The sequence below is a fragment of the Balaenoptera ricei genome, chromosome 5, assembly GCF_028023285.1.
Source record: "Balaenoptera ricei isolate mBalRic1 chromosome 5, mBalRic1.hap2, whole genome shotgun sequence".
Lineage (NCBI taxonomy): Eukaryota > Metazoa > Chordata > Mammalia > Artiodactyla > Balaenopteridae > Balaenoptera > Balaenoptera ricei.
The window spans coordinates 109,586,815-109,599,024 of record NC_082643.1 but is presented as its reverse complement, the minus strand read 5'-3'; the positions used below and the strand labels follow the sequence as shown (position 1 = coordinate 109,599,024).

Genomic DNA, 12,210 nt, shown 5'->3' with positions numbered 1-12,210 from the left:
GAATATTTTTTATTTCTTAATATAGATTTAATGTGTTACTAAACTAGCGTTTGTATGGAAATTGATTACATGATAATTTTTATTTTAAAATGTCATGAGTGATTGACCTAATCATTCATTTCTATGTCCCACAAATAGTATTCAATTGCTGATTATGTGCCAGGCATTATTCTAGGTTCTTGAGATATACCAATGAGCAAAACAGAGAAAGACCCCTGCCCCTCAAAAAGCTAATATTCTAGTCAGAAGAGACAAAAATAGACATTATAAATAAGGAAACAAGATAGTATATAGAAGGTGATAAACGTTATTTAAAAAAACAGTAGAGAGTTGTGAGATCAGGTGTGCCAGCAGTGGCTGCAGAGGTCACAGTATTGAAGGGGGGGGTCAGAGTGGCCTCACTGGCAGGTTGAGATGTGCATGAAGAGGTGAGAAAGTGAGACAAGCTGACAGCAGGAGGAAGAGTGTTCCAGAAAGAGGGAAGAGCTGGAGCAACAATCCTAAGATGGGAGAAGCTGGAGGAACAGCGAGGAGGCTGGAGTGACGTGAACGAGGGGAAGAGTGCTAGGAGATGTGACCTGAGGACTTTGGAAGCCGCTGGGAGGGCTCCTGTTCTCACTGAAGGAAGTGGGTGCTAATGCAGAGCTCTGAACAATGACATCTCATTTAAGTTTTCAAAGATGACCCTGGCTGCTGGGTTGAGGAGAGACAGCAGAGGGACAAGGGTGGGAGCAGGCAGATGGGCCGGAAGGCTGCTGCAGTACGGATCCGCGGGTCCTCACCCGTCGTTCTCAAATCCGAAAGCTGCTTCCATAAACTCATTAGGTGGCAAATCTAACCTTCACTTAACCTAACTTAAATGGCTTTAGTAGCCAAATGAGTGTAAATATTCATGTTTCCCTGTAGAAACATTAATATGCTTCAGGGTATGCTATACAGCAAATGCGCCTTATTACTTTTCTAAAATCTAAAAAAAATGCTGTATTACTTATCTGGAAAAAGGATTTTGGACCTGTATACACCACGGGGAAGGATGGCCTGGGCCAGAGTGGTAGCCCTGGCAATGGTTGGCAGTAGCCACACTTCAGATATAATTTGAAGGCAGGGCTGACAGGATTTCCATACAGCTTGGATGTGGGTATAAAAAGTAATTTAAAATGACTCCAAGTTTTTTGGCCTTAGCAATTGGTAGGATGGAGGTGCCATCTCCTGGGGTGGGAAAAGCTGTGGGTAGAATGTGTTTGGGGTGACGATCAGGAATGATTAGACAAGTTGAGTCTGAGACATGTATCTTCATCCAACTAGAGCAGTTAAACAGGCAGGTGATATACAAGTCTAGAGTTTGAGGAGAAGTCTGGGCTAGAGATGTACTTGTGCTATAAGTACTTCCTTGATTTCCTTTTAGAATATCTTTATAGTCTTTTCTTGGGGGGCAATACATACCTACACACACACACACACACACACACACACACACACACACACACACACATTACAGAGGAAAGTTCTGTTTAACAACCTCTTCCATTAAACATATATTATCTTTCAATGTAAAGAAAAACACAACTGAAGTATGGGGCTATTTGGAGACTGCCCAACAGTGGCTGTAATTAACATCACCTGAAAATTCATGGAATGAGGAGAGCCAAAGTCTACTCTCAGACCAGTGGAGAATAAGGATGGCTTAAGAAATTATTATGCCAGAAATGAAGAAAATAGTCAATGAATAAATGGTGTTGAACTAAAATAGTGCTAAGGTTCCTTTCTGTTTTCACCATGAATAAATACTAGTTATTTGTTCTGAATTAAAAACTTAGAACTACTCCCTTATTTGGAATATATGCTAAAGTCTCCAGACAGCAAATTAAGAAGTGTCCAAAATATCCTCATCCATGCTGACATTAACCAGCAGCTAGGGCTGAAGATGAAATGAGAGTGGAATTTAATTTTTGGCAGGAATATCCAGAGGCAGCAATGCTATCTGTGGCATGCAACAGCCTTGGCATGGGATCAAGGTAATTCTTTCCCAGGGCGTGTCTTTAAGATCACACTCTCTTAGAACAAGTGCTCTCAAACATCATCGGAACTCCGTGTCTCCCCAGTTTCATCCTGCTAAATTCTGTTGGTGAACTTCCATGTTATTTTTAATTCATATGTGTATTGGTATAGAGAGGAATAATGGGAAGCAAGAGAGACTTTTAAAAAGAGAACACATTAAAAGGCTAAGAAAGAGGTTGAAAATTGCAAATTTTGTTCTGGTAATAAGGGAACAACCTCTTCCTCCTTCAAATCTTCTTCTTTACCTATAGCCTCTAACACCATTGGTGGTACCCAGTCACCCATTAAAAATCTGGAATCTTTTTTTTTTTTTTTTAAATGACAAGAGTCAGATCATGCGGTCTAGAATTGTGGATTTTTTTTTTTAAGATTGATTGATTGATTGATTGATTGATTGATTGCTATGTTGGGTCTTCGTTTCTGTGTTAGGGCTTTCTCTAGTTGCGGCAAGTGGGGGCCACTCTTCATCGCGGTGCGCGGGCCTCTCACTATCGTGGCCTCTCTTGTTGCGGAGCACAGGCTCCAGACGCGCAGGCTCAGCAGTTGTGGCTCATGGGCCTAGTCGCTCCGCGGCATGTGGGATCGTCCCAGACCAGGGCTCGAACCCATGTCCCCTGCACTGGCAGGCAGACTCTCAACCACTGTGCCACCAGGGAAGCCCCAAAAATCTGGAATCTTTAAATCCAACCTAGCTCCAGTTTAGATTTAACCACCAGTTTACAGTAAATACAAAGGGTAGCTGTCCAGTTTTTCTCATCAATCCTTGGCTCAACCTGCCAGTTTGTTGGTAGTTTATTGCACATGCTGTGCTGCTTCCTACGCTTGTGCCTCTGTTGTGTGGTCCCTGTGAACTATAATGCCTCCCTTTTTTCATCCCCTTTGCCCCATTTCACTCAAGAAGCCTCCCCACTCCCCAAACTGTCCCTGGCCAAAGATGGGTTAGGTACCCTTTCTCTCTACCCCCATAACGCCCCACACAAATCTCTCCCACTAACACAGTACCACAGTTATCTTCGGGGCAACTGTCTTTTCCACCAGACTATAAGGTTTTCTGTTTTACCTTGTAAGCCCAATGCTTAATATAGGGCCTGGCATTCTAAAACACACTAAAAATGTTTACTGATTGAATGAATGAACACTTAGATTAAAAGTTAAATGGCACATGCTATATTAAGCTCCCCATCTCTGAGAGTTTTCAAGTAAATATGAATATGTTAGGAGAATTCGCATACTGGATAGGAGCTGTGATCTACTATATAACTTTGTGATACTCCTTCCATTTCTATTCACATTCTTATTTGCCCAACTGACTGGCTTCTATACAGCTCTTTATAATATTTAACAATAGGGATATATAACTCACACTTTGTATAACTAATTCTTTTTATGAGTTTTATTCTTATTCAAGCCATGTCCTGTGGTTGAAATGCCATCATAAAAAGCTTATTAAAAATGTGCTAACATAAAAGACCCCAAACAGCCAAAGCAATCCTGAGAAAGAACAAAGTGGTAGCATCACACTTCCTGATTTCAAGCTATACTAAAAAGACATAGTCATCAAAGAGTATTGTACTGGCATAAAAACAGACATATAGACCAATGGAACAAAATCAAGAGCCCAGAAATAAACCTAAGCACATGTGGTCAAATAATATTTGACAAGGGAGCCAAGAATACTCAAGGGAGAAAATTCAGTCTCTTCATAAATGGTGCTGGAAAAATTGGATAGTCACATGCAGAAGAATGAATCTAGACCCTAATCTTACACCACTCACAAAAATTAGCTCGAAATGAATTAAAGACTGGAACATAAGACCTGAAACCACAAAACTCCTAGAAGAAAACGTAGGAAGAAAGCTCCGTGACATGGGTCTTGGCAATGATTTTTTGATATGACACTTAAAGCACAAGCAATAAAATAACAAGTGGGATGACATCAAACTAAAAAGCTTCTGCACAGCAAAAGAAACCATCAACAAAATGAAAAGACAACCTATGGAATGGGAAAAAGTATTTGCAAATCATGTATCTGGCAAGGGGTTAACATCTAAAATATATAGGGAACTCATACAACTTAATAGCAAAAAATCCAATAATCCAATTAAAAAGTGGGCAAAGGACCTGAATAGGCATTTGTCCAAAGAAGATATACTAAATGGCCAGCAGATACATGAAAAGATGCCCAGCATCATTAATTATTAGGGAATGCAAATCAAAACCACAATGAGATATCATCTCATACCTGTTAGAATGGCTGTTTACCAAAAGGACAAGAGATAACAAGTGGTGAGGGTGGAGATAAGGGAAGCCTGATGCGATGTTGGTGGGATTTTAAGCTGGTGCAGCCACTATGGAAAACAGTATGGAGGTTCCACAATAAACTGAAAACAGAACTACCATATGATCCAGCAATCCTAGTTCTGGGAATATATACAAAGGAAATAAAAACACTATGCGTAAGAGATATCTGCACCTCTTCGTTCACAGCGTTATTTACAATAGCCAAGACATGGAAACAACCTAAGTGTCCACTGACAGATGAATGAATAAAGAAATTGTGGTATATATAAACATATATACGGTGGAATATTAGTGAGCCGTAACAATGAGAATATCCTGCCATCTGAGACAACATGGATGGACCTTGAGGATAGAATGCTAAGTGAAATAAATCTGACAGAGAAAGGCAAATACTGTACATGACCTCACTTATATGTGGACTATTAAAAGAAGACAAACTCATAGAAAAAGGGATCAGATTTGTGGTTACTAGAGGTGGGAAGGGAGAACAGGATGAAGGTGGTCAAAAGGTACAAATCCAGTTATAAGATACACTAGTACCACGGATGTAGCGTACAACAATATATACAACAACGACTATAGTTATACCTGCTGTATAACTTATATGGAAGTTGTTAGGACAGTAAGTCCTAAGAGTTCCCATACCAAAGAAAAAAATGTGTTTTCCTTTTTCTTCTATTTTGTATCTACATGAAATGATGCATGTTAACTAAACATACTGTGGTAATCATTTCATGATACGGAGAAGCCAAACCACTAGGCTGTACTCAAACGTATACGGTGCTGTATGTCAATTACATGTCAATAAAACTGGAAAAAAAACCCTCAGAAAATGTGGTAACGTTTATGACTTACTGAACACATCTCCTCGGGGTTTCTGAGGCTCTGTCTGTATCCTGTTGTCAACTGTAATCCTTCTTGGAGACGCAGTGGCAACTGGTGCTACACTTGTCAGTCTGGTGGTTGGTCTTCCTGGGGTTGCTGCTGGCGGAGGTGTTCGGAGTTCTGTGGGTGGGGCAGGCTGTGGCGCTGGCTTCAGGGCAGGTCTTGCTGTTGGCTCAGGGGTGGGCCTGCTGGTAATGACAGCAGGTACATAGGGCGTCTTCAGAGGCCACCTAGTACTTCTGACATCAGGGATCCAATTACTGTGTCCTCCATCACCCCTTGAAATGGTACCATTTTCCTTTGGTACATGAATTGGACCTGAAGGTTCAATCATGACTTTTGGAATATCTAAAACAGTAAATGTATTTAAATTAGTGTACAACCCTCTCTCCTTAAGAAATAAAATATCAAATTGTAAAAAACAAACACATCAAAATACCTCATGCCAACTGGCTTACTTTTCACATTGAGAATATTCCCCTGCTGTTAAGTCAGGCTGTTTTCCAAAAAAAATTAATATGTGTGTGTATATGTAATATATATACATATATACTCATACACACATATATCTATTTGGTGGGTATACACAAAAATTATATTGTGTTTCTGTAATGAAATGTATCATTTGAAACACAAAATGTTTTAAGTATTTGTAAAGTGGAAAGAGAGAAGAATCAATGAGATTTTTAAGTGCAGAGACATTCTAAAATTTTAAAATATGAGAAATGTATATTTAGAGTCTACGTTAAGTGTCTCCATGGTATGTGTATATTATAAAATCATGTTTAGAATTGTCTGAAGACTAATAGTTTTCTCTTCCACACTTTATATAAATTCAATTCACACAAATACATTTTCATTAAATGCTCTACTCACTGTTTTATATTTGGTTTTCCTTCCCCTTTACTAATTTATACAATTGCTTTTTAAAAAAAATTTCAGAGGTCACCAAGATCACCTGTGGAAACTCTGTCCTTGACTGTATTCACCAAAAGGAATTAATATTTAATCTTCTTGGAAGCATATATTCCAGACTGAGTATAACTACATGACCCTTCAAAAATCCTTTAATCCTCATGATTTTATGCCCCATGATTTTCAGTAAATATTTTACTCCAGAAATTTAAAAAATGATCTATCGTTGCATGAAATGTATGCTAAATTGTGGCCTTTGGTTTGTGAAACTTTCACCTTGGAGGGTATTTTTTTCATGTTTATCTACTGGCATAGCCATACCACAAATAGAGCTTATAAAAATTTAAAAAGCAAAACAGTTCTGAACGTAGAGAAAATAAATATGGAAATGATTTTTTAAGAGCAGAATTGGAGGCATAAAACAGAGGAACGAATATATTCAGATTATCCCACCATTATAATCTAATGCTAATGACAAACATACATTTAAAATCAAATTCTCAAGGAGGGCTCTATAATTTCGTACCAGCTAAGGAGAAGCTACTGAGAGAGTTTAGTCAAGGAACTGAATGCTTTTAAGAGTATAATGTATTACTGAGTCTTTAATTTTTAAAAATTACGGAGCAAGTGATTTTATTGTTTGTGGAAATCACGGACTAGTATTACTAGATATGAAAAGTGATATTCCTTTGATAATTAATCTTGTTCCTTATCTTTCCTAGTAATGGCCTTTGTGTAATCTTGTACTTCCTGCTGGAATTTAGAGCTGGGAGACAAGCATGACTCACAAACACAATTCAGTCCATCGCCCTGGTATCCGTCTTTACATTTACACTTGTAGGACCCGTGTACGTTGTAACATCGAGCAAAGCTGCTGCATTGATACTGACCAAGGGAGCATTCATCTATATCTGCATCAGGAAGTAGGAAAAGAAGAGGTTTATTTGGGAGATAAATATGATTACACACCAAAAATACACAGTTTCAAATAAAAATTTTCTTTGCAATGTGAAGGTTCACATAAAATTGGCAGATAAAGAGAAGAAATAAAGTAGTGTGCGTCCAGAACTACTAGTGTTTGAGTTTCACTTCTGTTTGTTTAATTTAATGCCAGTACCCTCCCCTGCCCTTGACATCCCAGTCATCACCATAATTAAGAGACCTTTCCGCTCCACAGGATAAAACAACACAAAGCAAGGGTTGGGGTTCATTACCGTGACATTGGTATTTGCCTCCAATGTACATGAGGTCGAAGCCTTTATGACATTTGCAGATGTAACTCCCAAAAGTGTTGACACACTGCCTGTATCTAGGGCAGGAGGCTCTTCCAGTAGCACATTCATCAATGTCTAGAAACATAAGCCAACTGTGTCTTAGGAAGGGCAACAGCATGTTCAGATGGAGTAGCTTTTAAAATATACAACTATCTGCAACGGTTGCGTGGCACGTAGTGGCTCATCATAAATGTTATCCAGCTGGTTGCCCGGACAGGCAACATAAATTCCAGATCTCCAAATTTCAACTCATCCTTCTAACCCAAGCCGTCCTCCTCCTGTACTGTATCCCAGCACGTACTGCACCTGTATCCCTCCTAGTTGTTCGAACTAGAAACATGAGTCATCCTTGACAACCATATTTCCCTTAACCCCAGCGGATTCTACCTCTGACAAATTCTTTGAATTTGTAAATTTGTAAAATTCATTTACTCTGCTCTTCACCCACTGCCATTACCCTAGTCCAAGCCACCATCTCCCAGGATAGACTATTCCAAGAGCCTCCAAACTGGCCTTTTCCTTGCCAATCTTAGCCTCTCCAAAGCATTCCCACTCAACTGTCAACAAATGATTTTATTAAGACATAAGAAGGGATTGTTCCCATGCTCAAAACTCTCAACTGTTTCTACTTGCTTTCTGAATTCCTTCCTCACCACATCTTTGACGACCTTGTAATAAACAGTCCTCACCCACCTCACTGGCTGTATCTCAAGCCACCACCCCTCATACTCTGTACTTAAGGATATGGTTTTCTTTCTTTCAAAACCTCAAACAGACCAACCTCTCTTTCACTGCAGTGCTCTGCAACGTTTTCACCTGCTTGGCTGATACTTCATGTGGCCAATGGTCCATGTCTTACTTCAGGGCTTTCCTTGACCATTATTTTCCAAAATAGATCCTTTTTGTTTTTCACTCTCTTAGTTACTCATATTAACACTTGGCACTGTTTGTAATTTTACTGAATATTTCTTTCTTTTCTGTCTCTTCCATTAGAATATCAGCTTTGTAAGGACTGAAATCTTGTCTGCTTTGTCCATTACTCTATTTCCTAGCACTTAGCACAGTGCCTGGTATATAGAAAGTACTCAGTAAATATCTCTTGAGCCCCCAAATACCTCCATTCATTCAGTGCTTACTACATGTGAGGTACCGTGCTAAGCTCTTTGCATTCATGATCTCATTCAATCCTCACAAGGACATTACTCCCATTTTAAAGATGAGAAGACTGATGCTCAAAGAAAGGAAGCCTCTTACCTAAGGTTACATATCAAGTCAATGGCAGAGCCAGGTTTAAAATCAAAGCCCAGACTCTTAACCACAATCTTTTACTGCCTTCCTAATTTACAGGGGGGAAAAAAAAAAAACTAACCCTTTAGTGCAATACATACAGTCTAGCCCTGTCTACCAGCTCAGCTTCAATACTTATTGCCTCTTACGTCCTAGAGATACTGAGCTCTTCTTGTTCCCTGAATATTATGCTCCCTCTAAACTTCGATGTCTTTGCACGTGTGGTTTCCTCTGCCTGAAGGTCCTCCTGTCCCTCATTTTTTAGGGAAACAAAGTTTCCACGGTCTTTTCACAGAGAGAGGTCCCCTTCTGAGACATCTGATATTGTCTAAAGGATAGCTAATTACCTGATGTTAAGTAACTGCCCTTTTTCCTTCCTGCCATCACATTTCACTTTCTTCCTTATCCTAGAGAGGCTGCTGATAGAGATGCTTGATTTTACAACTCACCCACGCAGGTCCTCCCATCAGGAGCCAGCCGTAGGCCAGGAGAGGGGCACTGGCACCGAATTTGTCCTTTGACAACATCACAGCCATACTGACAGTTTGCCATGGAGCATGTCAGGGCACCTGGAAAGACAGTGACTGTCCGAGAGAGGCAGAGAGCATACTCTGTACCTAATATAACTATGTTTTCTACCTGTTCTGAAATCAGTGACACTGAATCAACAATGCAGATGAAAAGGGCTTAGTTCTCCAACAGTCTAAAGAAAGTAAAAAATAGGAGGAAAAACACAAAGACCTTCTTCCCTCAGGGATAATTAAGAAGTGAACCAGCTCTGTTAGCATCTGGGGAAGACCTTTAACGTATTTGAAGAAATAAAAGACAAATGTAAAACTTTATCTCACAGAGATTATCTGGAAGCTTTTCCAGTGGCCAAGGAAACTGGAGCATTGAGGTATTTTTCCAGATTACTCATGTTAAGTGCTGGTCTTAACTAAGGCATCCAAGTAACTGTCTCAACCATCCATTAAACTTCTCCAGGTACAGCAGATTTCCCACTGAGTTGTACAATGTTAGAGGATTCTAGCATCACTGCCACATGTTAATAAACATGAACTCACCTTATTGCAAAAAGTTCCATGCCAAATATGCAATGATAAATAAAATTAGCTAACCTTTTTTATTTTATAAAATGCAACCCAGTTAGAGAGAGATAACTGATAATTAACTGATTGGTAATTAACTAATTTAACTGACAGTTCAGTAAAATTAAAAATCAAGTCATCAATTGTTGGATATCATATAACCACAATCTCAATTCAATGTTCAGCCTGCAGAGAATTTCAGGCCATTGTCCGTTTTATAAACACATCAAAAACACCATCCATTTCTTTCTTACAAAGACACACATGAAATCTACTTTTATGTTATTATAATCATTTATTTTTTCATTTGAAGTAGGTTTTTTTTAAGAAAAGAGATATAACTTAGTCTTCAGACTATTATAAAGAAATGTAAAAATGAAGTAAGGAGGTACTTATGGACGGATTATACTCAATCACCAGGCTGGATGGATTCTCTACCAGCAAATAATTTAGTGTCCATCCTTACCGAGAGCACATGAGCCCTCAAATGGTCACCAATGTTCTTTTTCTACGTGGAATAGTTCTATGACCAGATAGAAGACAAGCGGAAGACTGCTAGGAAAAACGTTAGAAAATACATTAGTTTTGTGATTCTTGTTCTAAAGACCATTTCCGAATCAATTTAACATTGGCACCCCTGATAAAAGAATGTTAGACATCTACAATGGGCAACTCTTATTTTGATTTCCATTCCTTAGGCACACATACAAACACGTGCTCACATCCTGTTTAGAAGGAGGGCTAGGAGGCCACTTTTCACACACTCCCAGAGCACAGCATGAAGTCAAGCCCAAAGCACTTATAAAGCAGTTAAGATTCTTGACATACTTGAGCAGGATCCATCCGGCATAAGCATGTATCCGTTGAGACAGTAGCACTTGTAGCTGCCGTAAGTGTTCATGCACCTGTGCTTGCAGGGCCGCGGCTTCAGGCCACACTCATTTAGATCTGAAAAGAATGGGGTTGAAGCAGAAATTTGACAAAGCCTCAACATTAATGCAAGCCACTGAAAATGCTTCTCTATTCCGAAGAATGAAGGAGTAGAGTCAGTCAAGCTATAGTAACCAGCCATTTACATAAGAGATAGAGTCTGTTCACAGTGTCTTCGTTTTAATGCTGGTTACACTGGGGGCCACCAGGAGTCTCCTAACAGAGGTGACTGAAAGCCTTATAATAATGGAAGGCCGTGTGAATTTCTGGAGCTTAAGTAATGTAGTACATGTGATCTCTGTTTACAAAGGACAGTTGGGAAGATTCCCCTCACAGACACGTGGCTTATCATCCCTAGAAAGAGTAGACTACAAACCATCTTTCTGACTCCATAACCTCAAAATATCTGGGTGATACTACTAGATTCACTCCTGACAATGTGATCTTCCTATTTCAATTTCTTCCTGTCTCTGTTTAGAACATACTGTGTGAGCCTATCTTAGTTTACAGAAAGTACATGGATTTTTAACATTAGACTGCTTCGACCTTCCCAAAGAAAAGCTCTTTTTCCAGAGGATAGAAGCTCATTGAATTAGAGTGATCAATATTGAGGTTCCTCTTGTTCAATCTTATAGAGTGTATATTCATCTCAGATTAAAGAAATGTCAGTCTCCTACTTTAGTAAAGCATTTGAGTCACAAAATAAACTTAAAAAAAAAAAAGACCCTCCAACATCATATTTTCATTCATCCTGCAGTTAGGAAGGGCATACAGAAATACTAATGGACAGTATATAATAGATTATCATTATATATTTTAGGTTTATTGGTTTAAATATCAATACGAAGTGAGTTAATAAACTTCACTTGAGAATTTTCCAACTCAAGTTGAACATTGCCTCAAGTGAAAATAAATATCATAATGACAAATATACACTGAAACAGTAATGTCCAAAATATAGACTTCATTAAGAAGAAATGACATGTTTATTTTGTCTGCACTGCCAGCATAATTTAATTATCTACTAATCCATATCGTCAAATCAGAAATAAGGATATATCTGGTTGCAAGTTGTTTTCAAATCTAATCAAATTTAAATCTGACCTGCTCACTTATTAAAAATCTATACATATTAATATATATATACTTAATGTAACCACCAAGTTACATTGTTTTTTAAAACCACCAAATAATTATTCCATCTCAAAATTTTTTAAATATTTTACTAACTTGCCAACTTGGCCTTTTTTCTAACCTTAACACAACTGGAAGCAGATCCCCAGCTGGGTGAAGCCTGCGGAGGTTACATAAATAAATCAGATGCCTTCATCATCTCCTATGCTTTCTTTAATTTTAAACTTCATATTCTCTTGCCCAGTCAAGGGTATTCACTTCACTTCTCATATTCTTCTACCTTGTATTTTAATATTTATTAAAAATTAGAGTCAGGGAATCTTTTCTCATGTTCTAAA

The 12,210-nt window shown here is 38.6% G+C and overlaps 1 protein-coding gene across 4 annotated transcripts in view; it reads right to left on the bottom strand.

Moving 5' to 3' along the window:
• Nucleotides 1-12,210, bottom strand: part of NPNT (nephronectin) — a 72,336-nt gene that overhangs the window by 21,700 nt on the left and 38,426 nt on the right. For all 4 annotated transcript variants that reach the window (XM_059923370.1, XM_059923371.1, XM_059923373.1 and 1 more), the window contains 5 exons: nt 10,637-10,756; nt 9,170-9,289; nt 7,374-7,508; nt 6,948-7,070; nt 5,215-5,592 (listed from right to left, as the gene is read on the bottom strand). In XM_059923370.1, coding sequence (XP_059779353.1) covers nt 5,215-5,592; nt 6,948-7,070; nt 7,374-7,508; nt 9,170-9,289; nt 10,637-10,756 — 876 coding nt within the window. The remainder of the gene's footprint in view (nt 1-5,214; nt 5,593-6,947; nt 7,071-7,373; nt 7,509-9,169; nt 9,290-10,636; nt 10,757-12,210) is intronic.